General features: G+C 37.2%; 4 protein-coding genes across 7 annotated transcripts; 1 reads left to right on the top strand and 3 right to left on the bottom strand.

Annotated features, from left to right (window-relative positions):
- Positions 1 to 1,008: 1,008 nt before the first annotated feature.
- LOC124405593 lies at positions 1,009 to 5,526 on the bottom strand. Its single transcript, XM_046880624.1, has 13 exons — positions 5,292 to 5,526; positions 5,054 to 5,217; positions 4,853 to 4,892; positions 4,399 to 4,534; positions 4,103 to 4,300; positions 3,727 to 3,897; positions 3,460 to 3,636; positions 3,222 to 3,373; positions 2,844 to 3,130; positions 2,256 to 2,582; positions 1,986 to 2,153; positions 1,617 to 1,839; positions 1,009 to 1,506 (listed from the first exon to the last, which is right to left on the bottom strand). The coding sequence occupies exons 1-13, from the start codon at positions 5,484 to 5,486 to the stop codon at positions 1,393 to 1,395; spliced, it is 2,352 nt and encodes a 783-aa protein (XP_046736580.1). The 5' UTR covers positions 5,487 to 5,526; the 3' UTR covers positions 1,009 to 1,392.
- A 2,344-nt stretch (positions 5,527 to 7,870) lies between these two features.
- Positions 7,871 to 16,332, top strand: LOC124405615 (pyruvate kinase-like). Of its 3 annotated transcripts, XM_046880655.1 has the most exons (8): positions 7,891 to 8,007; positions 12,022 to 12,057; positions 13,342 to 13,686; positions 13,783 to 13,969; positions 14,057 to 14,578; positions 14,709 to 15,047; positions 15,203 to 15,359; positions 15,983 to 16,332. In XM_046880655.1, exons 2-8 carry the CDS (start codon positions 12,031 to 12,033, stop codon positions 15,993 to 15,995), a joined length of 1,590 nt encoding a protein of 529 aa, XP_046736611.1. In that variant the 5' UTR covers positions 7,891 to 8,007; positions 12,022 to 12,030; the 3' UTR covers positions 15,996 to 16,332. The 3 variants fall into 3 exon arrangements, with proteins under 3 accessions (XP_046736620.1, XP_046736611.1, XP_046736605.1); XM_046880664.1 differs by lacking the exon at positions 12,022 to 12,057 and having other exon boundaries at positions 7,871 to 8,007; XM_046880649.1 differs by lacking the exon at positions 7,891 to 8,007 and having other exon boundaries at positions 11,809 to 12,057.
- Positions 16,333 to 16,586: 254 nt separating this feature from the next.
- LOC124409129 (pyruvate kinase PKM-like) lies at positions 16,587 to 19,042 on the bottom strand. The gene is made up of 9 exons (XM_046886551.1): positions 18,980 to 19,042; positions 18,764 to 18,905; positions 18,442 to 18,680; positions 18,148 to 18,325; positions 17,843 to 18,061; positions 17,582 to 17,757; positions 17,252 to 17,482; positions 16,893 to 17,115; positions 16,587 to 16,801 (listed from the first exon to the last, which is right to left on the bottom strand). The coding sequence occupies exons 1-9, from the start codon at positions 19,040 to 19,042 to the stop codon at positions 16,587 to 16,589; spliced, it is 1,686 nt and encodes a 561-aa protein (XP_046742507.1).
- Positions 19,043 to 19,402: 360 nt separating this feature from the next.
- On the bottom strand, positions 19,403 to 22,835 carry LOC124405602 (double-strand break repair protein MRE11). 2 transcript variants are annotated; one of them, XM_046880633.1, is made up of 12 exons: positions 22,672 to 22,835; positions 22,322 to 22,484; positions 22,061 to 22,200; positions 21,782 to 21,972; positions 21,477 to 21,681; positions 21,118 to 21,378; positions 20,949 to 21,030; positions 20,695 to 20,848; positions 20,454 to 20,617; positions 20,144 to 20,270; positions 19,705 to 19,983; positions 19,403 to 19,595 (listed from the first exon to the last, which is right to left on the bottom strand). In XM_046880633.1, exons 1-12 carry the CDS (start codon positions 22,775 to 22,777, stop codon positions 19,491 to 19,493), a joined length of 1,977 nt encoding a protein of 658 aa, XP_046736589.1. In that variant the 5' UTR covers positions 22,778 to 22,835; the 3' UTR covers positions 19,403 to 19,490. The 2 variants fall into 2 exon arrangements, with proteins under 2 accessions (XP_046736589.1, XP_046736595.1); XM_046880639.1 differs by lacking the exon at positions 22,322 to 22,484 and having other exon boundaries at positions 22,672 to 22,798.
- Positions 22,836 to 23,058: the final 223 nt, after the last annotated feature.

The following is a 23,058-nucleotide window of genomic DNA, read 5'->3' as shown; positions in this document are numbered from 1 at the left end:
AACAACCTAACGTTAAACCTGATAAGCCAATTTTATTTGGTTCAGGCGATATTGTTGTCGTGTTATACAGATACGTGTACACGTAACTACTTACCATCTGCATATGTAAATGGTATACAAAAAGGTATACATAATACCGCGGGTTGAACGAGACGAACAAAAACAGCTGCTTAGAAAATTATTTCTGCGCATAGAATGACATTAAAATAATTTTTGATCATGCATTCTGCAGCCGAAATCCCGTGAGATTCAATTAATTTATTTATTTAACTAGTTTGAATAATTAAACTTGAGATTTTTAAACGGTCGGATAGCTACGGGATATTAAAATATGTAGGGCATTTCAGCTGAACTCGACCCAGTTTTGACCTCATGTTTTCGGATTCGGTTGTCAATTTTTTTAGAAATTCTATTAGCCCACAAAAAAACCCTCAATTTTTTGCATGTTTTATAAATCAAATGCTTTCGAGTTATGTGTATTTTTCAAATCGCCTCTTTTAAAAAAGCCAACATTTTTCAAGAGGACGTAGCGCGAAAACTTGAGGACCAACAATAAAATTTCATGGAAATAAAATATTCAATTCGATTCAGTTTCATGAACAGAAAAAAAATCGGTGTACAAATCTACAACCTCCTCAAAGGTGATTTTTTGATCTTCGTGAAGTAAAAAAGTTAATTTTTCGTCAACTATGCCATAATTATTTTGGTTTTTGATGATGATGATTTTACGATTTACGTAAAAATTTCAAACGTGTAAACACGTGATCGCCTAAAAGTGCCTGATTGGTGGCCTGTGGTAATGACTTTGCGGTTATACACTTGTGCGCCTAGGGACGAGAGACCTCGGTAGGAAATTTTATCAACTACTGATTTCAAACTGGAAGAGTTTACTTGTGCCTCAACGTTGTGCTACTGCGATATGTTACGGTTCAATTTATATCGCTTATGATGAGTAAAAAATAATGGTCAACAATTCAGCACTACACAATATTATTTTATTACAAAAAATTGGTATAAATATACTTTATTGTAGGTGAATATATATACATATATGGGTTGACTTCATACCTCCTATATCGAACAAACTTTGACTGAAGAATATATGGTTCAACCAATCTCTTTCAGTGTAAATACTCATTCTTCAACATCAAAATATTCAAAACTTAACAGTCATATAAAACACAAATTATAGTAAAACTCACAATTATAATTATAATTTTCCAGGCATAATTTGAGTGTGCGAATTTGAAAAGCTACATTGGAAGAAATTAATGAATAAAAATAAGAACTGCTGAATAAATACCATTTCATATACATATGTTAAACGAAAATTGTAGCGGAGGCTGCAGGGAAACAGAGTGTTGGATGAAACAAAAAATCGAACAGATAGCGCTACCTTCGACTCATTATTAAATCATAAATTTCTTTTCTTTTATGAACAACAGCACTTTCGTCAAACCACTCTTCCAGCCCTTTTATTGGTAAGTTGTAGTCCTTAATGGGATCCTGAAAAAAATTTCTTCTTTTAAATGGTGAATGCAAATCTTCTCTATGCGATTGGCACTGCTCTTTCGATCGTTTCAAGCTATTTGATGCAAAACATAGCAACTACTTACTTGAAAGAAGCGTTCAACATAATGCAGCAGGTAGATACCACAATCACTGCAATTAGACTGCTGTGGAACCTTAGGACATGCTCCATTTATCGTGTTTGCAGAGAAAATTTTCTTCATACCAGTTTTAGCAAAGTATTCACAACGCAAGTAGTCTCGCAGTGTCACTATAACTTTGTTGTGCCTTACGAATCCGGGCAATGAATCAAAAACCAATATGCAAGGCCTGAAAGATATTTTCAACATATATTAACAGGTGACTCTCAGTTAAACCTTCATATTATTACAATCGAATAATAAAACATGACGCTGTTATTTCTTAAAAATCAAGATTTCTGTGCAGATACTGAAAAGAACGCCCTGAAAACCTACGATTTCCGGACTTCTTGCGTTGATGTACGAGCTCTTTGTAACTTGATTTTCATTGAATTTTCAGTATTAGACCTTGTTTCCACCTTACCATAACCTGCTGTTGATCGACAAACATCCACCTTGCCAACAAGGCCAGGAAAGCAGATTATGGCCAGAAACCAATGTGAGCTGAAATATTAATTTTCAGCCTCAATATTCCAGTTCAATCGACCCGTCCATTAAAATACTTGGTGTATATTACGTTACGGACAAACTCGAATCATACCATACCTTTTATTAATTGGAATAATGATAAAGTCTTTTTCAAATATGTTCACATCTTTGGTCCACTTTTGAACACCGGCATATCGTTTAGTAGCTAGCGGAAGTCGTTTGTTTACATCTGAGACATACGGATGTGTCAATCTTTTATAGAAATAGGAAGAAAACGTATAAATCCTATTCTTATCATCCTCTGACAGAACCTCCAGAGAGAGGTATTTCAGATAGAAGTCAATGATAACGTCATTTAGACATTTATCTTGGCCGAGGCAAGCACAATCCTGTTCATTTATTGTAATTGCATTTCTAGCTGGTGTGGAAGGGTAAATTAATATTCTGGAAAAACAGACTTCTTGTCAGAGACCGTAAATCTATTCAACTATTAAATGCTCCGAACCATTGCCCATGCATCCAGTTAGCCATCATATCAGTTTATCACTTAGCTACATAATTAAAAAATTAAGTGAAAGAAGCCGGCATGCTTGAGTATTTTTTTTTCACGTATTTTTTATCAATCAAGAATAACTCATTTCCGCAACTGTAAAGGCTTTAAATTTTAAAACTATCATCACAAAAATGTATATAGGCACTATTTACATCTGTGCAGAACTATGTGCAGAATCGTCACTCTCAGAATGTTCGTTGGCAGAATTTTCGATTACTGTTATTGTCTTTATGGATTCATTTGCATAACTTCGAGGTCGTTTAGATGTTTCAATCTCATTAGTTATTGATTTCTCATCTGATGATCGTGTCTCTAGAGACGATGTCATAGGATTTTGCAACTCTTTGAACGATGATTGCATTTTACTATTCACAGAATTTTTTACTCTTGATGCAGATCTTTTCCTCGTTTCCATTGATTTTTTCATCGGCTTCCAAAGCTGTGTAGATTACAAAAGTTACACTGAATCATGGTATTCATAGGCAGATTGGATAAATTTTGAATAGGTGGGAAACATTGAAATTAATTACCTCTGGAGGTAATGAATATCCAAGAATGGTTTTGGTTTCCGAAAAATCCACTATAGTTAAGGAATTATTTGGTGTGAATAACGACTTCAACTTCAATTTTGTTTCCTCAGTTACTTTATCAAGTAGGAGTATTATCCGTCGACATCTGTTATCTGGAACAATGGAAAGAATTTAATAAGTCGTTATTGACGATGAGACGGAGACACGCTTTCATTGTCAGACTTTAAACAAAATCTACCTCTGCCCACTGAATCGTAATAAGGACCTTTTGGATCTTCCATCCCCAACCCTTCACGAACGACATGCCCTGCTTTTGATGCTGCCCAGAAAATCAGAGTCGGAATAGTTTCTCCCGAATGAAAAAGTACTCTTAAAAGGTGTTTAAATTCTATATTCAGACTCACAATGGTTGTATCTGTTAAATGAAGAGTCATCTTGATTAATTTACTGAAAATACAGCCAATTGTGTTCACTTGAATTAAAGTGATATGCAAGGTGCACTCACTGTTATTGGGAAGTGGAACTTGCATATCCATCCCTTTTGGCGATATAATTACCGCTTCATTGGGAATATAATGGTACGATCCTATGATCACTATTTTACACACCAGAGTTACGCAAGGTGCCTGAATTGAATCATCTGCCATGTTTTCAATTTGAGACTCCACGCATCCATCTGTACATGAATGAGAGAAATGAAATTATTCTAGTTCTCCAATTTTATTACCTATTATGCACGAATTTAAAGGGGAAAATAAAATAAAGAATATTGACCGTGTAAAATTTGATCAACTTCGTTGCCCACTTTTCTTTTTACTGATGTCAGTGAACTTAAAATTGAACCTCCTGTACGTTTTTTAGTATAAACTCATATTAAGTACCTGCAACGTCTATATTGTGGCCAAACTCATGGTCGCTACCATTAGAAATGAAATCACATGTACTGTCCAATTCTTGTATTGGCATTAATTTTAGTTTAGCATTTTCTTTGGCATTCCTAACTTTGAGTGCTGAGAAATTACTTTTACGTAGATTGTGAGTTGGAAATATCTCGTCATCCGATGAATCTGTTGAGGTACCTGAAAAAAATGTTCATCATAGATTAAATGAGGCTTAATTAACGTGTATCAGAGTTGATATCATTTTGACATATTTTCATCTGACTTCACGACTCTACCTGGCTCATCGATAAGATTTGTGTTAGCTGTGAACTGATGACGATAATGTTGTTCCCTGTCTCTCTTGTAGGCTTTTGATTCATTTTCTTCAGATTTCAGAGACTGGTTGTCTTTGATATCGTTTGAATAAAATTGCTGCAGAAATGTTGAAGTCATAAGAAAGATACATCGCTATACTTTATTGATTAGCATCAGTAAGTTCAGTTCATTTTTAAAACTATAAATAATATGCAATATCCTGTTATTAGCATATAGAAAAGTGTCAGTATCTAGGTATAGACATTGATGTGAATACAACTTTTTTTCAATGATTAGTTAAAAGAAAGTATTTTTTTTAATTCCTTTTGATTTTCTAGATTAAAATTGGTAACAAAATTATAAAACACTGTTCATGTCATTAGTTAAGCTTGTAAGATATTTTCTCTTAATTGTCAAACCACTGTTTCAGCTTACCTCATGCCTTTTCTTCAAATAGTTGCTTCCTTCAAACTGACTGTAAAACACAAATGAATTAAATAAGCATTTTTCTCAGACAACTTTTATCCTGTCGCTGCCCTGTGTTATTAACTAAAAGAGTATATGATTATCGAACCATTGAGTACCACAAAAATATTATAGATTACAAAAAATAAAATTTGCCAACAATATACTCGCCTAGAAACATGAGAAGAGAAACCTCGATTTTCGTTTTCTTGATTACACCCTTGATCAGAGTTTGAGTAGTTTCCTGGCTTTGAATCTCGAACTACGTAGTTCAGATCGACTGACTTGTCTTTTACAAGATAAATTTTCAGATGCCTATTCCGTGCTATATCCATCTGAATAAGTGATGAAAGATACGATTAGAGAATTAAAAAATTTGAAACACTGTTTCCACAGTGAAATAAGCTACCTTAATTATCAGATCCAGCATAGTACAATTTTCATCGGGTATACTAAGAGTAACTAATCTTTGCGTTTTGCTTCTTGAAACCAGTAAAACTCTGACTGTATTATTGTCAACTTCATGATTGACGATATGTGAAGCGGGATTGGATACTTCTTGCACTTCTTCGACTGACCCACAGTTATTGGAATCGATTTCCATTTCATTTTTTAGTGAGATTTTGGCTGTTGACCTGGTTCAATTTTGATTTTCTCGATACCGACAGTCGTGTGAACACTACCTTTCGGTCAGTCTCATGCACGGTGTTTACATCGTGGAAACGGTTCAGGAATCAGGATTTGTTTACTTCTACCTATGGAGGCTAGAAGGAGGAGACCGAACTCCGTATGAAAGAAACGTTACCACTTGTGTCGCTTTATATACATATACATATTTGCGACTACGGATCGCCGTGCCTCTCCCGGCAGCACTCGGAAGCGTTCTACCTGTCAAGACCGGCGAGCAGTCGAATCGAAATAATAACCTATTTTGAAGATTACGGAAACATGCCGTCTGAACACGGTAATGGTGCGTAAATTTGGACGCAAATTCCGTAAACGACTCTTTATCAAGTAACGTTTCTTGAATAAGTATAAGTACTTGCGTCGTGTAAGGTGCGTCTTTTGTGAGAAACCGATGTCGGCAAATGAAGTTATATTCCAAATAAATGAAATTGTAAACGATACTCCTTCACACCCGAAGGTTCTTCAACATTTCAATAATCTATTTTGACGATAAAGGATAGCCTCCATAATTTCAACCACTGGAAAAATGACGGTCAAATGTGTTGCTAGTGAAGAAAGAAATCATAGTTAACGAAATGATAGTCAAATAATTTATCGTCAAAAACGCAGATTTCAAAAAAAAATTTCACAGACAATTGATAATTTTGAAGTAGAGTAGAATAGACCTACACAAAATATCTTCTAGAAAGTACTATTATAATTATTTATAATTATTAATCTATTGTTGATATTCGAGTATGATCGTATGATCCGCGTCTATTCGCATCTGAAAATATCGCGGTTACCGGTTTTGGTTAGTTGGTAACTAATGTTAGGGAATAGTCATAAGCATTAAAACATACGGACGTTCCGGTCGGATGTTACTATACGGATCCGTATACGTTATATACGGACACGAAAAACTGTAAAGGAGGTTATGCTCAGTCGGTATAAAAGGCTTGTACTCAACTCGCTGCACGTGCCTCTCGAGATGAGCGTAAAGCGTGTATGAACAACGCCATTTGCTAGATAAACAAACTGTTGCGTTGTGCGATATTTGAACTTTATTACTCAATTTGTTAGGTTTGGATTAAACCTTATTTGTAGCTGAACGCTAGGTTTGCGTAATCAGATCGTGAAGAGACAGCCCTGAAGAGGTTTTTTACTCGTCACCGCCAGTGAACTTTCCGACCGCATTTCATACGTTTTGACGTATGTATATTACATGCCATATACGTAGTTTGACGTAATAGATAGCTTGATTCAATTCGCGTCTAGTAACTCCTCGCCAAGGCTTGACCCTCGGCAGTCCCGTGCCAGTATAATTCTTATCAGGGCGATATTGGATCTGACCGATCGTTAACGTCACTATATCCTCACGTCGTGAGGTCGTGAGAAAAAAACGCCCGCCATGTCTTGTTACGTAAGACTGTACGACCTTCCGTTTCTATCAAGTCTGTGTACACAGTGACCACCTATGCGCACATGTAATTCAATTATACGATTCGTGTGTAATGAGTTGAAACGATATATATACATATATGCGGCGTAAGACATAGAAAAGGTTCTTCTCAAACACTAGACGCAAATTTTTTCTACAAGTTAGCTTTCGCTCGCAAAACAACTGCTATCGACGACGAAAAATGACTCAAATCGCACGATAGACTAACGTGAAAGATCAGTGATACATATAGATATACTTGATCGGAGAAGCCGTATATATCATGTGCACTCCTAATAAATCGTCGTGTGAGGCGTCTATTTTATTACCCATTACACGCACACACGAATGATTTACAGTCGGTCGTTGCCACCCGCCAAGTATTGTAGTTTTCAAATCAGCGATCTGTCGTCCTGCGAATTCAAACAAACTTCTAAAAATTTTTGGGCTGCAGATATATCGAATATAGAGATCGGCAGTAATAGATAAGATTCCGACTCCGATAAAAGAAAACATGCCTAAAGTTGCGAAAAGGAAATTAAGTAATAAATCATGCTGATAAAGTTAAATCTGATGTAACGTGTTGAATAAAAGAAAAAAATAAGAAAATGTGCCATTACGAGAAATCGGAAAAATCTAATCAGATAGCGGGTCTTTCGAAATTTTTTGTAAAATCCCGGCCGACGAAGGTGCGTCTTATCTGTGAGCTTTCACGCTAGGCTTTTTGTAAATATACGACATGTTGGTGAAGCAAATATCCAAATTCCAACTGCCAAATTTCTTATCGCCACCTTCCTCCCTATCCTCCCTATCGATCGAAGCTGCAAAGAGTCACCGTGTAGGAGAGGGCGCTGTCAGTTGTCACGCTGAACGCGGAACGGTGTCGGTAGAAGTAGAAGTGGTAGTGACCTTCCTTGTCCTCAGCTTCAGTCTGACACGAGCCACGGCCCCGTGAGACCGTCGATTTTCTCATTCCCGCTTCAAGTTCCAAGTTTCAACGTACCCGAAGAAATCCAAGGTAATCCTCCGCTTCTAATCATTGTCGAGGAAATGATCCCCATTCCCCTCGCAATTACAACTCTATTCATAGTAACGCACAGATTCATTTCTCGACCGCAGTGTCAGAGGAGAAGAGGAACGCCTAAATATTCATACCGCCGTGATTTTTAACTTACCGTGTATCACCTCTCATTTATTTACCGGTGTTTTACAAAATTATTTATTCGAAACGTTATTCAACGTGTTGGGCTGCTACGAAAAGCGACGGGTTTGCCGTCGGACACGCCGCCGATTCACTTTTTATCAAACACACACACGCACGTAGGAACAGGAATTCAGATGTCCACGGAAAGTATCGTTGCCTTCCTGAACTATTCGGCTACCTTATCCGGCTGACGAAACTGACGGTCAATGCACGTTGTCATATCAGTTTCGAAAGGATTTACCTGTTATTGCGATCCTCGAATCTAGAATTCGTTTACGATTAGCAGGCACCTGCTTTTTGGTGATATTCAAGGTTTCCATCGATAATCAAGGTAGCCGCTTGTGTAACCGTTAAAATATTCTTTGAAACGAAAATACTTCTGGCTAAATAATACCAGTCACTAAACATATTACAATATCTTCAGTCAAAGAAATTAGTTTACATTATGCTGTGTATACACGAAAATTAGCAGTAGTAATTATATTGTTGAAGCATTTTGTTATAGGTAATTCGTTATGTAAAGTCTGATTCGCCACGTGCGGATTGAAAACAAAGAAAATGGGAACAGTTGCTAATTTACACGTTATTGTTTCCTCTTTCTATAGATGTACCACAAAGTTGTGCCACACAGACATATAGAACTGTGACAGCTGAATGGGGTTTCACTTATCACAGCCTCCATTTCGTGGTGTCCGGTGACCTTAGCCAATTGTTGCCAAGGTCAACATCACTTAGAATTCAATATCAACTCTCGATAGTAATATCTATGATGTATTTTTTCTTTTCACCACAGGCTTTTCTTATATCTATAATAAGATTAGCTGCCAACAGTTTCTTATACGCGACACTGAACGCCTTTAGCTCTTTATCCCATTTGTAATAATCTATGTTGTTTTTTTGTCTTCATTTTCCAAGACATTGAAGAGTAACTGTCTCCTCGATATGCCCTTAATGGCCCTGTAATCTATCAACACCAATATCAAGTCAAGTGTCAAGACTCATGCAAGTTCGTCTTATTTACACGTAAGGGAAACGCAATGGTTTCTCGGTGTTAGTGAGATACATATTAAATATACTGTAGGCATAGACTTGTGTTAACAATAATTTATTAATATGCAGGTTGAGGAAGAAATTTTCCTTAACGGCACGCATTATGTTGTAGTTTACACTCATTCAGTACATAGCAATGAATTTCTATGCATCGATAACACAGTTTAACAACCAATTTATACTATATTTCAAATCTGGAGATAGATGTTTGGAAAATAATAGGCTTAAATTGCCACGGTAATAAATATGCAGACAAATTAAATGATTTAATTTGGGAATGAATTAGTGTAAGGAAAACGGTATTCAAGATCAAATGACGTAAATTATGAAGTGTATATAAACGAAATTTGACGAGGCGTATAACAAACGTGCTACACTGTTAATAGAAGAGGTAATCTTGTTAACCCTGTTAACCCAAAAGTCTTCTTCTGTGCTGAAGTCTATTCAAGAATACAAATCTGTCGAGGGTTCAAACGACTTGAACCTGTACAGATGTGATAGGCAATAAAATCAGTATAACACGACACACAAAGGTGCAATATTGATGAGAGTGTTGCATACAGTTATAGTTACATTATCTTTTTTCTCTACAAAGTGGGAAAAAAATTACACTGACATTATTACGATCGAGGAAATCATGCGTATCATACTTTTATCGTGAATTACCCGGACAAAAATGCTCCTATCAATTCCGCGTGCAACTGATACGTCAGTATTTAAAAGTAATAACTGATAATCTCAAAGTTGCTTGCGGGAAGCTGAATAGCTCACGCGTTTAATGGAAAGATTGATAAAACTTATCTTGGTCACATATATATGTATAATACTCCAACTCAGTTTTTACTTCTCTTGCAAGACTTGCATTCGACTTATGAGTACTTGGGCAAAAATCAAGCAAATCCAAAATTCCAACAAAGCTAGATGCATTTTGACAATGATCAGCGATTGATGTGCGGCTTTTCTATAACCTTGCAAATTCCAGCGGTGAATCTTTTGGGATAGTTTTTGACCTAGCTCAGGTCGTGACGATGTTTACTGCAAAGAATCAAGTTCTCCGACTGCTTTACCGTTGTATTAGACATTAATTTGAGATCCAACTTACAGTAAAATAATTGTGTTAGAATTTACTACATCCGATGAGCACTTTTATGAAAATTAACTTTTCGCAGTGCAAGCTATAACCTCTATTTGCGGATTCCGGGTCAGCTGCAATCGGTCCCATGGTTACCAACGGACCAAAAATTAGATACACCTCTGTTTTCTTTCAAGGAATCCACTCGGCATAATAATCACTATCAGCCCAAAGCTTGTAAAGGTTATTCTTTTATTCCCCGCCAACGTAATGTAACGAGTCTGACATTAGACAGTTACCAGCCTCTTCCTGTACCGTTATTACAATCCACAACACACCGGTGAAATCCAGTAAATTTGCTATTTGCATAAACAGAGATTCAGTCGTGGGCTAAAGTCTATAGTGCAAAATCCTGACGACGCACTAGTATTTTACGGTATATATACATAGTTACAATTAATTCTTATCACATAGGGTTTATAGGCACACCGCTATAATCAAGGTCAGTTTCCACCGGCTGTGTGCTCTCATGTGAATGCCATTGCCTCTTCGCTGTGGCTGTGGAAGCTAAATTTAAACTGGCATGGTTCATTTCAAGATCACCAATTCATATCTATCAACTATACTCTGAATTTCGGGTTGATATTAAGATTCTCCGTTAATTAAGAATGGGTATTTACAAGGCAATAATTATCGGTTATTCGGAGTGGTTTGACATTTTTCTCTTTATCTAGGTATGCCGATTTTCTTAATTCTAGTAAAAGACGCGATGTTGCCAAAACAAATAATGCTCACATACCGAGCACGTGAACGCGAAATGCACGAACCCTATTTCACCTTAGGTTTTGGATTGAGAAAATTGAATATAAAAGCATATTGAAGCTAGTAGCGTTATCGCGAGGATTCATGCAGAGGGAAAACCGTTATTTCGCGATTTTTGAACTGTCTGGAATTCAGTAAACCGTAACAAAACAAAACACATTTCGAAATCATAGTTCCCCGATGTATCGTTACGATAACGTTACTAATTGCAACCTTGTAAAATTAAAAACCACCGAACAAACGTACAGATTTGTTTTAGTCTTTGGCGAATTTGTCAATTTCAACATTTGTTTTGTATTTTGAAGTAAAAATCCTGACAGGACATTCCGCTCACCGTTATCATTTCAATCGATTATAAATAAGCGATATCAAAAAGGATGGTCGTGTGCCGCACGCGATCCTATCCTTTATGCACGATCGCCGAAGACTGCGTGCGTCGTGAGCAGATCAGTTGAAAATTCGCAATGAAAATACAGAAAAACAAGCTGTTTCCGAATGACAGAGGTGTTCAAAGTGGCGACAGCTCAATGCCTGCACGTGCGGTTGCGACGGGGTAGACCTCCGGCCAAATTTCGGTGATGCTGATCGGTTATTTTTGCCATCCGAGCACCAGCTACGGCTCGTGTATATCGCACCCTGATCGACCAGCGCCGACGACTCTCCGTGCGAACTTAGTACGACCCTCCTTTTGAAGATCGATGCGTCTCTTGTTGCGTTGCAAGAAAAGCTTCCGGTCTGCGTTCGCGCAATTGTCGTTGATCACCTGTGTTCGGAACACACCGCTAGTCCGTCAGCGCGTTACATTCGCCGCACACTTCTCGCTTACTCGATATCCGAAGACCAATAGTTTATCATTAATTCGTGCTTCTACTTTGTTCACGCAGCACACCGATATGGTCTGGAGTACTGACGACGATAAGGTATAATTTTTGCATACCGTCTCCCTGGATTTATCATGGATAGTTTATTCTTACAGAGATGAACGCTTATGTATATATACATATATATATATATATATATAATTTTTTTCTTTTCATAACAATCATTCAATTACTCGGTTTTGAGTATATAGTATATGTGTATGTAGATCAGAGCATGAAAGAAATTAACTTTGCGATTCAAATTTATACATATATTATACACGTACCTTGTATTTAAAGGCAGAGTGGAAAGTTTTTTTTTCTTCTTTCGTACAAAATCTTTTCTTTACGCTTGTTTGTGCGAATCGATATGCTGATTAAAATTTTTTTAATTACTTTATATATTAGAAGTATATAGAAGCTTAGTATGCATTTATATACACAGTGTCACCTACTTTGTGTAATCGGCTGTCCTGTGATGCTTTTCATCCAACTTTTAGCAGACCCACTCTAACAATGAGTCTTGGCGTCATTGTGATGCTCTTGGTCCATCGATTTATTGCTAGATCAACGACAGCTCATTGTGAGTTAGGATGTATGTTTATATACATTTGCATGTGTAAAGATAAAACTTTCATATAATCGTAACAGCACTGGTGTTATGCACTAGCCTTGGGCAACGAGCCAATTAGATCGAACTATCCGCACTGTTGTAGTAGATGTTTTGCTTTGATACACGGTACAAGCCCACATTGATGTTTCTCATTGTGTAGTTTTTTTTTTTCTTTTTCCGTCCCGGAATTTTCATGAATCTGTAGGGGGGTTTAAAAAGTCTGAAAGGAAAAATTCAGATGTATCTATGTGTTGTAAAGTCGGACGATGTGTATATTTAGCGTTTATATCTATCATTGGACAAAAATTTTTGGTTTTCAAAACAATCTGGTATTTATATAAATATGCCGGAGATAAAAAAGATGCTGCAAATTGAAAACTTTGTTACCTAATTCACAACAGAGGTCATCTCAGTTTTATTAAAAAGATGAATTATGAAATCTGAATTCATATGGCTTCTCGTACGAGAAGCACAATCGCATGATCGTTACATGGAAGCTGCTTAAAAATTCATCCAAAAAGCAATAATCAGCGATAGGTGCATTCGTTAGCACTGCCAGCTTGACCTGATTGTACACTCACTATTATCTCATGTAGATAAGATGGCTAATTGCTACAGCACGTTGTTGCAGCAAAATTATTATTATCACGCGTAAACACTATTTTTGAATTTTGCTACAATAAAAGTAGTGTAAATTTTTTTTCTAAACAAATTTCCTTTTTCACACTTAGATGGCAGGAAAGCCAAATACCACTGCACTCAATGCGCAAAGTCATTTAGAGCACATGTGTGCCCTTGACATCGAGCCCCATGCTTCCTTCGTTCGTTTGTCTGGCATCATTTGTACCATCGGACCAGCATCCCGGTCTGTTGAGACTCTTGAGAAGATGATTGAAACTGGAATGAACATTGCTCGTATGAACTTCTCTCATGGATCCCATGAGTACCATGCTGAAACCATTGCTAATGTGAGACAGGCTCAGAAAAATGTTTCGGAACGCACCAAGACAAGTGTGCCAGTAGGCATTGCTCTGGACACAAAGGGACCAGAAATACGTACTGGACTTTTGGAGGGTGTAAGTTGAGCAGATTTTACACAACCGTATGATTCAGACTTGAGTACCATTTTACTTGTAATTTTTACTCTAATTTTTGTATCCTTCCTTCTTTAGGGCGGTTCTGCAGAAGTGGAACTGCAGAAAGGACAGACTTTCAAATTTACAACCGACAAAGCTTACTTGGAAAAAGGGAATGCACAGATTGTGTGGGTTGACTACGAAAATATATCAAAAGTAGTCAAAGTTGGAAACCGCATCTTTGTTGACGATGGCTTGATCTCTCTCATTGCCACCCAAGTTGGTAAGTAATTGTGAAATTACATCATTTTCTTGCTAACCACATGAAGGCGAAAAAGATTCATCATTTTACGATGACCTATTCTTTCAGCCTCTACCCAGATTACATGCACTGTTGAAAATGGCGGCAGTTTGGGTTCTCGCAAGGGAGTCAATTTGCCAGGAGTTCCCGTTGACTTACCAGCTGTCTCAGAGAAGGATAAGTCCGATCTTCAGTTTGGTGTTGACCAAGGAGTAGACATGATTTTTGCTTCATTCATCCGTGACGGAGCTGCACTAACAGAGATCCGTGGTATCCTTGGTGAAGCAGGAAAGAACATAAAGATTATTTCAAAAATTGAGAACCAGCAAGGCATGGTCAATCTGGATGAGATCATAGAAGCCTCTGACGGTATCATGGTGGCACGTGGTGACCTTGGTATTGAAATACCACCAGAGAAAGTATTCCTAGCACAGAAAAGCATGATCAGCAGGTGTAACAGGCACGGAAAACCAGTAATTTGCGCCACCCAGATGTTGGAATCAATGATCAAAAAGCCTAGAGCAACTCGCGCTGAAACTTCAGATGTTGCAAATGCCATTCTGGATGGAGCAGACTGTGTCATGCTTTCAGGTAAAAGACATTCTCTCCACTCTTGTGTAATAAATAGTACAAATAGCAAAGAAGTCTCGCCCTACACGTTAAATTGATTCATTGTATCGAGCCACTTATGAATTTCAGAACATGTTATTTTGGGTTTCAGGGGAGACAGCCAAGGGAGACTATCCTCTTGAATGTGTCCGGACCATGGCCAATATCTGTAAAGAGGCCGAAGCTGCAATCTGGCATAACCAGATCTTTGCTGATCTCTGCAGAAATGTATTACCTCCTATCGACGCTACTCACTCGGTCGCAATTGCTTCTGTTGAGGCGTCCATCAAATGTCTAGCTGCTGCAATCATCGTCATCACTACTTCGGGACGCTCGGCACATTTAATTTCCAAGTACAGACCAAGGTGTCCAATTATTACTGTCACCAGGTTCGAACAAGTCGCGCGGCAAGGCCATCTGTATCGTGGTATTCTGCCACTTCACTACTCGGGTAAGCAATTTCGTAAAGTTTATTTGAAATTCGGTTTGACAAGTGAAATGTGTCAAAATGCTAAAAATATTTTGTGATATTCTTAGATCAGTTGCAACATGACTCATCCAAATTATATTGTGATTTTTTATTTACACACAGTAATGATTTTGCAGAATCCCCGCTTCCTGACTGGTTGAAGGATGTCGATGTGCGTGTACAGTACGGTCTAAACTTTGGCAAAAATCGTGGATTTATTCAGACCGGTGACACTGTCGTTGTTGTCACTGGATGGAAACAGGGATCTGGTTTCACAAATACCCTTCGTGTCGTGTACGTAGAACCGGAATTTACCCGCGAGAAACCAATTTGTGCCATTGAGAGTGACTCCGACTCCTATGAAGATATCACAATTTGATCCTCTGCATGCAATTTACCTTTAATGAATGTTGTTCCTTTGTGATTGGTTCTAGAATTTTGATGTTACGTGATTCACATGTTGCTAATGATTATTCGTGTTCAATTGATTTACTCAGTCTTACCATTGAACTTATATGTTACGATTGATTTTCTTATCCAACAGTATTCAGTGACCAATTTATCCCGATTTATCAAAGTGTACCTCATAAATTTAAATGAGTCAATTGAAGTAGTTTGACCGTATTTCTTTGTAAATTACGAGTACTTTTCATATTAACTCAGTTTCAAGTCTACCAGGAAGTGATGCCACTGATCGGGCAGTTATGCAGAGTCCTTACTATTATAGCTGTATTATTATACTTAACTATTTTACTGGATCCACTACGCTGCATGTAAATTTATCCTACTTATTATCATTTCCTTACTTTCCAGCTTTACCTATATCTGGTCCTGTTGTCACTTTAATGGTTTCTCTGCCTCTCAATTTCGCAATTCTAATTTCAGCTAGTATTTTTTTTTTAACTTTTGCCTTACAGGAAGGTGGACTAAGCATTTGATCATCGCAGAATTGGTCACTAGGTATCCTGTTGCTACGATCCGCGTTGGAGTTGAGATCTGTCTACTCCAGGAAGTTTTTTACTTCAATTGCGTGCATCTGTCCGCATATGAGCGAATAATGGTGTCTTTGCACTTTGGATACCTGCTGCTACTTTGACTACCACTACTACTTCTATTACTACCAGTGTTTATTTCGCGTACGCTAGATTTTGTAGTGAAAATCCGTACGGTTGTGAAGCTACAAAAGTGACACGCAACTAGAATGTATGTAACCAACTGTGAACATAGAACTAATATTACAATTATAGTCTATGAATAAATTATTGCAGTAAATCTACGATGAATGTCGTATATATGATGAATATATGATAAATAGATATGAGAAAACTAAAGTTTTTACTTTTAATATCTTCTTCTTTGTGAACATTTATTTCATTTTATTTTTTGTTATAACGTACATGCTTCCAAAACGTGAGTCGTTCAAGTTCATTAAATTCGTAATTGGTTAGTATGATTTGGATCAGAATATTATGAAGACTAGTTGCTAACAATGACATTTGACGGTACATAAAAGCAATGTTATCACCAAGACTCCTCAAAGTCTTCGGACAAGTTTGGAATATTTCCTGGCGAAGCATAAACTATACGTATGCAATTTGTAAATCCTGAGCCTTGACGCCATCCGCTAACTATGACAACTGCATTTCCAACTTCCACAAATTTATGACTACGAGAGTAATTCATTGCATGTTGTATTCGGTAATCCATATCCTTACTCCAATCTGGATATGGTGGATCTGAAATATTAATGTCATGTAAATACTATCAGCATGAATTATTGGATGATCAATGAGTGTTTTGGGAAAAGTGGAATACACATTAACTCACTTCTGTAATGGATTGGGTGAACCGCAAAATACACTTGCAGCCAGCGTGCCACAATACCGTACCTAGTGACAGCAATGATGGGACAGCGAGGACGATAAATAGACAACATCATTGCCGAACGTCCAGTTGTTGTGGTAACAATTATAGCAGCTGCATTGCACTTCATAGATGTCTCGATGGCAGCAACAGCAATAGAATGCGTTGGATCGAGGGGTATTAGAGCCTTTTTTCATGAAATTAGAAGCATAAACGATAACAAAACTCTGAAGCATTCAATGAATGGAAAAATAGAAAGCAAACTTATGATCACAGATTCAAGATTTCAATGTGCTGAATTTTCTGGACGAAAGAAGACTAACTTTGTAACTAAGTTCTTCAAAAGTCTGTCTCTGCCATCGGGCGCACTCGGCTTCTCTACAAGCGATATCAACGTTCTTAACAACTTTCACAGTTTCGTCAACACTCAGTGCTCCTGTTGCAAGAAATATGGAATCAACACCATCAAGAACTGCACAGGAAATATCGTTCATATCTGTGTACGATGGTTCAGTTCCTTTTATGCGAACGGCTATGATAACTGGTTTGCCAACCTGGAGATGCAAACGTTAATGATGAACTGAGAAGACAAGGAATATGTATCTACTAATTACAAGGGTGTTTGGCGATCAAACATAGTTGCTTCAGCTTACTCTGTTACATTTTGAAATTATACATTTTTGTGCTAAAAACACTTTCTCGGGTCGGATATCTACTTCAATTCCAGCTCTATCAATCATGATTGCATCTGCTACTTTTAGGATATCATCGAAAGCCTCAAGACCTTGATTACATGAAATTTTCGCCACAACGCAAATTGGCCGTGTTCCTGATAGAAGAAAATCCAGTCAGCAGATAAGGTACATATTGCGATTCCTAACGAATAAATTATGACATAGTAAAAATTGATCTACCAATTTGTTTTATTCTATCTTTGACAGCGCATATCATTTGCCCATTTCGCACATGAGACACTATCAAAAGATCACATTCAAAGTCCAGGGCCAGGCCAATGTCGGCATCATCTTTCCCAGACACTTGAGGTAGCTCAGGAATTCCATCCACTAATTGCACTAGCTTCTCATTCCTGACAATTCCACCTTTCACTACTTTGCAGGTCACAGTGCACTCCGCTGCAATAATAAATATTAATGTAACGTGATTATTATGAATCATTAGATCTTTAATCGACACTGAATTCATTTGTAAGATTACAAACCTACACAAGTAGTCTCTAAGATAACTGCCCCTCGATCGATGTAAATTTTATCACCAACCTTACAAAATCTAGGCAAATCAGGATAAGACACCCAAAAACACTTATCACAACCAGTTCGTTTCATATTATCCTCGACTAGTAATTTCACAGAATTGCCTTCTTTGAACTCTGCATATCCCTGTAATAGTCAATGCTCCTCTAATTGTAGGTATAATCATAACCCGTTAGAGAGATCGAGTACTGTGTGTGCACTACGCATGCTTTGAAAATATCAAAAGATATACAAATATTAACCATCGAGTCTTCCGCTCCATTGAAAAGCCCTGTACGTATTTCAGGTCCACGTAAATCCATTGCAACAGCCAAGGGAAATACTTCGCGACGACACCGATGAATTCTGTTTCCAGCTTCTCTGATAGATTGTACACTTATAGCGTGCCACTTAGGTTCTTTGTGTGACATGTTCATTCTCACCATGTCAGCCCCCGACAAAACAATATCAGTTATTCCCATCGGATGGGAATTTTTCTCTCCTGACGCAAGTAGAGTGATATAACGGCACCGGTAAGAGTTGGAACTGTTACAAGTGTTTTGACTACAGACTTATGAAAATTACCTAGAGTTACCATTATTCCTGTCAGTCTGGCGATCTTTGGATCACTGTTCACATTCAGAAGCATTTCATGGTCTATTCGTGTTTTCTGATAAGCTGCGCCAAGTTGGTTGTCAGGGATTAAGTGATCTTCGAGACGCATCATCTGTGCGCATAGCAAGTGCATACATAAAATGGAACTGTTGTGCATTTTATAAGAGAATACTTGTAACACATTACCCATGGCATGCGTTTGCACAAGCTCTTTGCTTTGAGAGCTACGTTCCTGTCACTTGAACACATTCTGAGAAATTATTTATGCACAACTTTCGTTCCCGAATTATGATACGTTGATTTTTTTTTTTTGTTGAATTATTTTTAATGACAAAACGATTGACTTGAAAATTTTGGGTTTTAAGATCGTGTCAGAAAAATTTTGTATATGAAATTACCTACTAATCGTAGCTCTTTTGTTTTGCTTTGACATTGCGATTCCAGGCTGACTCTGATGGCTATTTTTTGACTTTACCTAAAATGCATATTCAAAAAATACTTCTTAGTTCCAAAATTCAAGACACGCAAAATTAATACCAAATTTTTACGACGAAGGATTTGTGCAAACGAGGAGAGTAGTTTTTATATAATATTTTTTATTATGTTGGTGATAAGTATACAGTGCCAATAACTTGAAACTATTTCCAGTAAGTTTAACAAATATTAATACATAAAATTAAACAACTTGAATGGAAGCTTAGCTGGAGTTGGAATCTGAATCCGAAATGTATATCGGTTTACTTGGAGCTTTCTGACTTTTTGGAAAATGAGCAGCTATGCTCGTCTGCTTCACGGACTGCATCTGTTGAAAAGACTCGTGTTATAAGAGATGTGTAATTCATGTTAATTCGCGTTTTAAAATTGCAGTTCTTAAGGACTAAATGAAATCCTTCATGAATAATAAAACTCACTTTACTCTCTGTCAGCTGCTTTGTTGCTCTAGTAGATTTTTTCGGACTATCAATAAGTACTACATTCTTACTGGCAGAGGTACTTGCAGTAGCTCTTGCCCTGCCCCTACCAGAAGCAGCACCTCCAGTGCCCCTTGCTCGTCTACCCCTACCTCTTCCTCTGACTGCATTTTCTTCATTACTTTTGGTAGGACTGTCATCTTCTACTGCAATATCGGCATCTAAATCATCAGCTGGCTGATGAACCCGACGAGTTGAAGAATTTAGGAAGTCACGTACCTATCATCAGGTACATTGTATTAAAAATGAGTCAACGTAATCCTTATGATTTGTTACTCCAACCCCGTATGATACATTTGATTACATTTAATAGGAAATTATTTACAGATAATGGGCACAATCTTTTCGCAAATTTAAAATCAGTAATTGAAAAGTCAACCTGAATTTCTTCATCTTCTTTAATGTCGTCCCTTTCATTTCGAAATTCTTCAATTACATCCGCTATTTCGTCAGGGTTTTCTAACGTTTTGCTGTTTATATATTCAAGAGTTTGTTTCATTTGATGCCTGTAAAAGAGGTTCATGCATGAGTTTAACAACGTTGAATGTGGATAACAAAGAACCCCACAACTTTTCCTCTTATTTCTGTAATGTGCAGAAATAGTTCTTTTTCTACCTGACTCGATACAAAGATAGTCTTCTTGTTTTACAAAAGTATGTGATCATTACCACTTCTTCTTCTCAACTCACTCAATTATATCATCAAATGCATTCGAGTCTCCTTTATCTACAAATTGGGACAAGGCTTCATTGAGACCAGTTAGAGACAATATAGTTAACTTGTTTTTTTTGTTTCCTGATGCAAAATACTTTCGAATTCCTCCTTGAACTGTTTTATTCCACTCAGGCTCATCCTGAAATTTTTTTTTTTCCAATTAGGAATTGGTCGGTTATTTCATTTGTACTTATTTGATATTATTTTAATACTCACCTCATCATATCCCAAAGCTTCTTCAATAACAGCATCAGTATCATCAACATTATAGTCGTCAAGATCTTCTCTCTTGGCCAAGCCACTTTTTTTTTTACGCAGAAGAATAATCTCACCTGAATTAGCGACTTGATCAACATATTTCTGCTCTAATCTATGTGCAAAAAAAAAATAAGCGATATCTTATGCTTAGTAATTCAAAGTTTGAATACTGCCAGGAATATCCCAGCAAATTGTATGCAAAGTGACTTCACCTAAACGTATCGAACTTCTGCTTCTCGTCCGTATAAAATACACGAAGTCGCAGTAGAGGTAGCGTTGGTTGATGTGGATCTCCTGTGACAAGGAAAATTTGAAATTAAACTTATTATAACTTCTAATGTAAGCTTGATAGACATTTAATAAAAAGTATGTTTCACTTACCCGACAGCTGGTCTGCTGCCTTTGGCATCATAATATTTTCGATATAATTATCAACGTACTTTTCAATTGAATCACTAATTTTCTCCGATGACTGAATTTTTATGTCATTGTTGTCATCAACATTTAGTGTATCAAAGACAAATGGCCTCACTGTTTTCAATTTTAGTTTCTGTAGCTTGAAACCTGTTTTGTAAACTTTCAAAATACCTGCGTGTTTGGGAACAGCTTCACCTTGGCATAGTGACGTTGCAACAGGACTTCCTACAATTATATTTTCAATTATTAAATGCAAATAATGAAAGAAAATAATGATATTATTTTCAAGTTTATTTTCTTTAATACAATGACAACAAACATACCCGGCTGACAAATGTGATAGTGTTTTTTTCCAACTTGCTCTGTTTCAATACGACATTCGTGCTCGTGTCCCCATAATACAAAGTCAAAAAAATTTGGCAAATCTTCCTCTGGGACAAATGCGTTTTCTGCATGCTTAGCACGATTTTGATGGAGTACAAATATGTTGAAGCAATCATTGATTTCTTTGGTACGAAGCGTGTGCACCTGATAATGAATTCAGTGATTAAATTCAGAGTACATGAATGAAGTTGGACAAAAGTAGCTGTGGAAGAGAATTTTGACACCAATTACGGCCGTTACTCACTTTTCCATCTCTCATGAGTCTTGAAAGCCTTTGATCCTTGATGTAGCTGAGGCCATACAAAGCGAGATTGGTACATCCTTTTCTGAATAATAGAGGGGCTAGTTGGATTTCGTTTAGATTTGTCCATTTACCAAAATAGTTGACCAGTCCAGTGACCGATAGCAAGTCCAAACTCCCTATTTGACCAGGTCCTGTTGAAGATTAGTTCAGAAGTTACGTACGATGGTGCAAATTGTTGGTCAAGCGATTCTAGGTATGTAATTCTTAGTTGATTCTTACCACTTGGATCGTCGTGATTGCCATGTATAGAAAACACGGGTATTTCAACATTCAGATTAGCATCCTCAAAATTAACTGTTTTGTTTAAACAGTGTTTAAAAATCATCTTAGGGTCACTCAAAAATTGAAACTTGTTTGGCCTGAAAGAAGAAAGATTCTGTGATTGAAACTACGTACTCATTGACTATTGGTCTCTGTTTTTACATTGATCAACCTTTTTATCAAGGCAGTGGAAAGGATTATGAGTAGTTGATTACGTACTTTGTGCCAAGGCAATATTTACGCAGTAGATTCATACATTTCATCACTGTGGCTTGAGAGGGTTTATTATCGTGGAATAAATCTCCACCAAGTAAAATGAAATCTACACTGTGTAGTTTTCCATACTTCAAAATCTCCTCAAAAGTCGTAAAACTGTCTTCACCTATAGAATTAAGAAAATAAATTACACTAGTGCATTGTACTTATAAAATATATTTTCAGTCTGTATAAACATGAATACATATCACCGCAACGCACACAAATGTTAGTTTCTATAATTTGTAAGCTTGTGACGAAGTAATTCATGCTTATAACAATGAATGCTAAATGCATGTAAATTACGTGCAAACCTCTGTTGGATTTTTCGTCATAACCCAGATGACAATCGGTTGCAATTAGAATTTTGAAGACGTCTTCCTCGGGTCTATCATCCCCGTGATTCTTTGAACCAGACATATTCCTGGATCGTTAGTGTTCGCCTCTGATTACCCCTAGACTGTTGTTAAAAAAAAATGTAAAACAATTCCAGACGTGCAAGGTTACCGATTTGACACCTGTTGCGCGGGAATCTCGAACCACCAAAAATCGAGGTTTGATTTGAAACAATTGTTGTATCAATCGATATTATCTTTAGTCAACGGATATTACGTTCGCTTGTAGTTGGGTGAAGACTCACCAGAGCTGCGCTTCTGCGTGCGATCCGTAGGTGGCGCCATCTGCTAAGCGTAAGGGATAAT

This window comes from Diprion similis, chromosome 1, assembly GCF_021155765.1.
Source record: "Diprion similis isolate iyDipSimi1 chromosome 1, iyDipSimi1.1, whole genome shotgun sequence".
NCBI lineage: Eukaryota > Metazoa > Arthropoda > Insecta > Hymenoptera > Diprionidae > Diprion > Diprion similis.
This window is presented reverse-complemented; position numbering and strand designations above follow the sequence as displayed.

Coding starts and splice junctions, on each gene's coding strand:
- LOC124405593 (XM_046880624.1), bottom strand. CDS start 5,486: ATGGAAATCGATTCCAATAACTGTGGGTCAGTCGAAGAAGTGCAAGAA. Junction 4,301..4,398: donor AAATCTTATCGATGAGCCAG/GTAGAGTCGTGA, acceptor CATTTTTTTCAG/GTACCTCAACAGATTCATCG. Junction 1,507..1,616: donor ATGTTGAACGCTTCTTTCAA/GTAAGTAGTTGC, acceptor AATTTTTTTCAG/GATCCCATTAAGGACTACAA.
- LOC124405615 (XM_046880649.1), top strand. CDS start 11,836: ATGCGTCTCTTGTTGCGTTGCAAGAAAAGCTTCCGGTCTGCGTTCGCG. Junction 12,058..13,341: donor GGAGTACTGACGACGATAAG/GTATAATTTTTG, acceptor TTTCACACTTAG/ATGGCAGGAAAGCCAAATAC. Junction 15,048..15,202: donor TCTGCCACTTCACTACTCGG/GTAAGCAATTTC, acceptor ATGATTTTGCAG/AATCCCCGCTTCCTGACTGG.
- LOC124409129 (XM_046886551.1), bottom strand. CDS start 19,042: ATGTGTTCAAGTGACAGGAACGTAGCTCTCAAAGCAAAGAGCTTGTGC. Junction 18,326..18,441: donor ATGGAGCGGAAGACTCGATG/GTTAATATTTGT, acceptor TGACTATTACAG/GGATATGCAGAGTTCAAAGA. Junction 17,116..17,251: donor TTGAAGAACTTAGTTACAAA/GTTAGTCTTCTT, acceptor TCATGAAAAAAG/GCTCTAATACCCCTCGATCC.
- LOC124405602 (XM_046880633.1), bottom strand. CDS start 22,777: ATGTCTGGTTCAAAGAATCACGGGGATGATAGACCCGAGGAAGACGTC. Junction 21,682..21,781: donor GACTCATGAGAGATGGAAAA/GTGAGTAACGGC, acceptor ATTCATTATCAG/GTGCACACGCTTCGTACCAA. Junction 19,596..19,704: donor AGCAGCTGACAGAGAGTAAA/GTGAGTTTTATT, acceptor TCTTTTCAACAG/ATGCAGTCCGTGAAGCAGAC.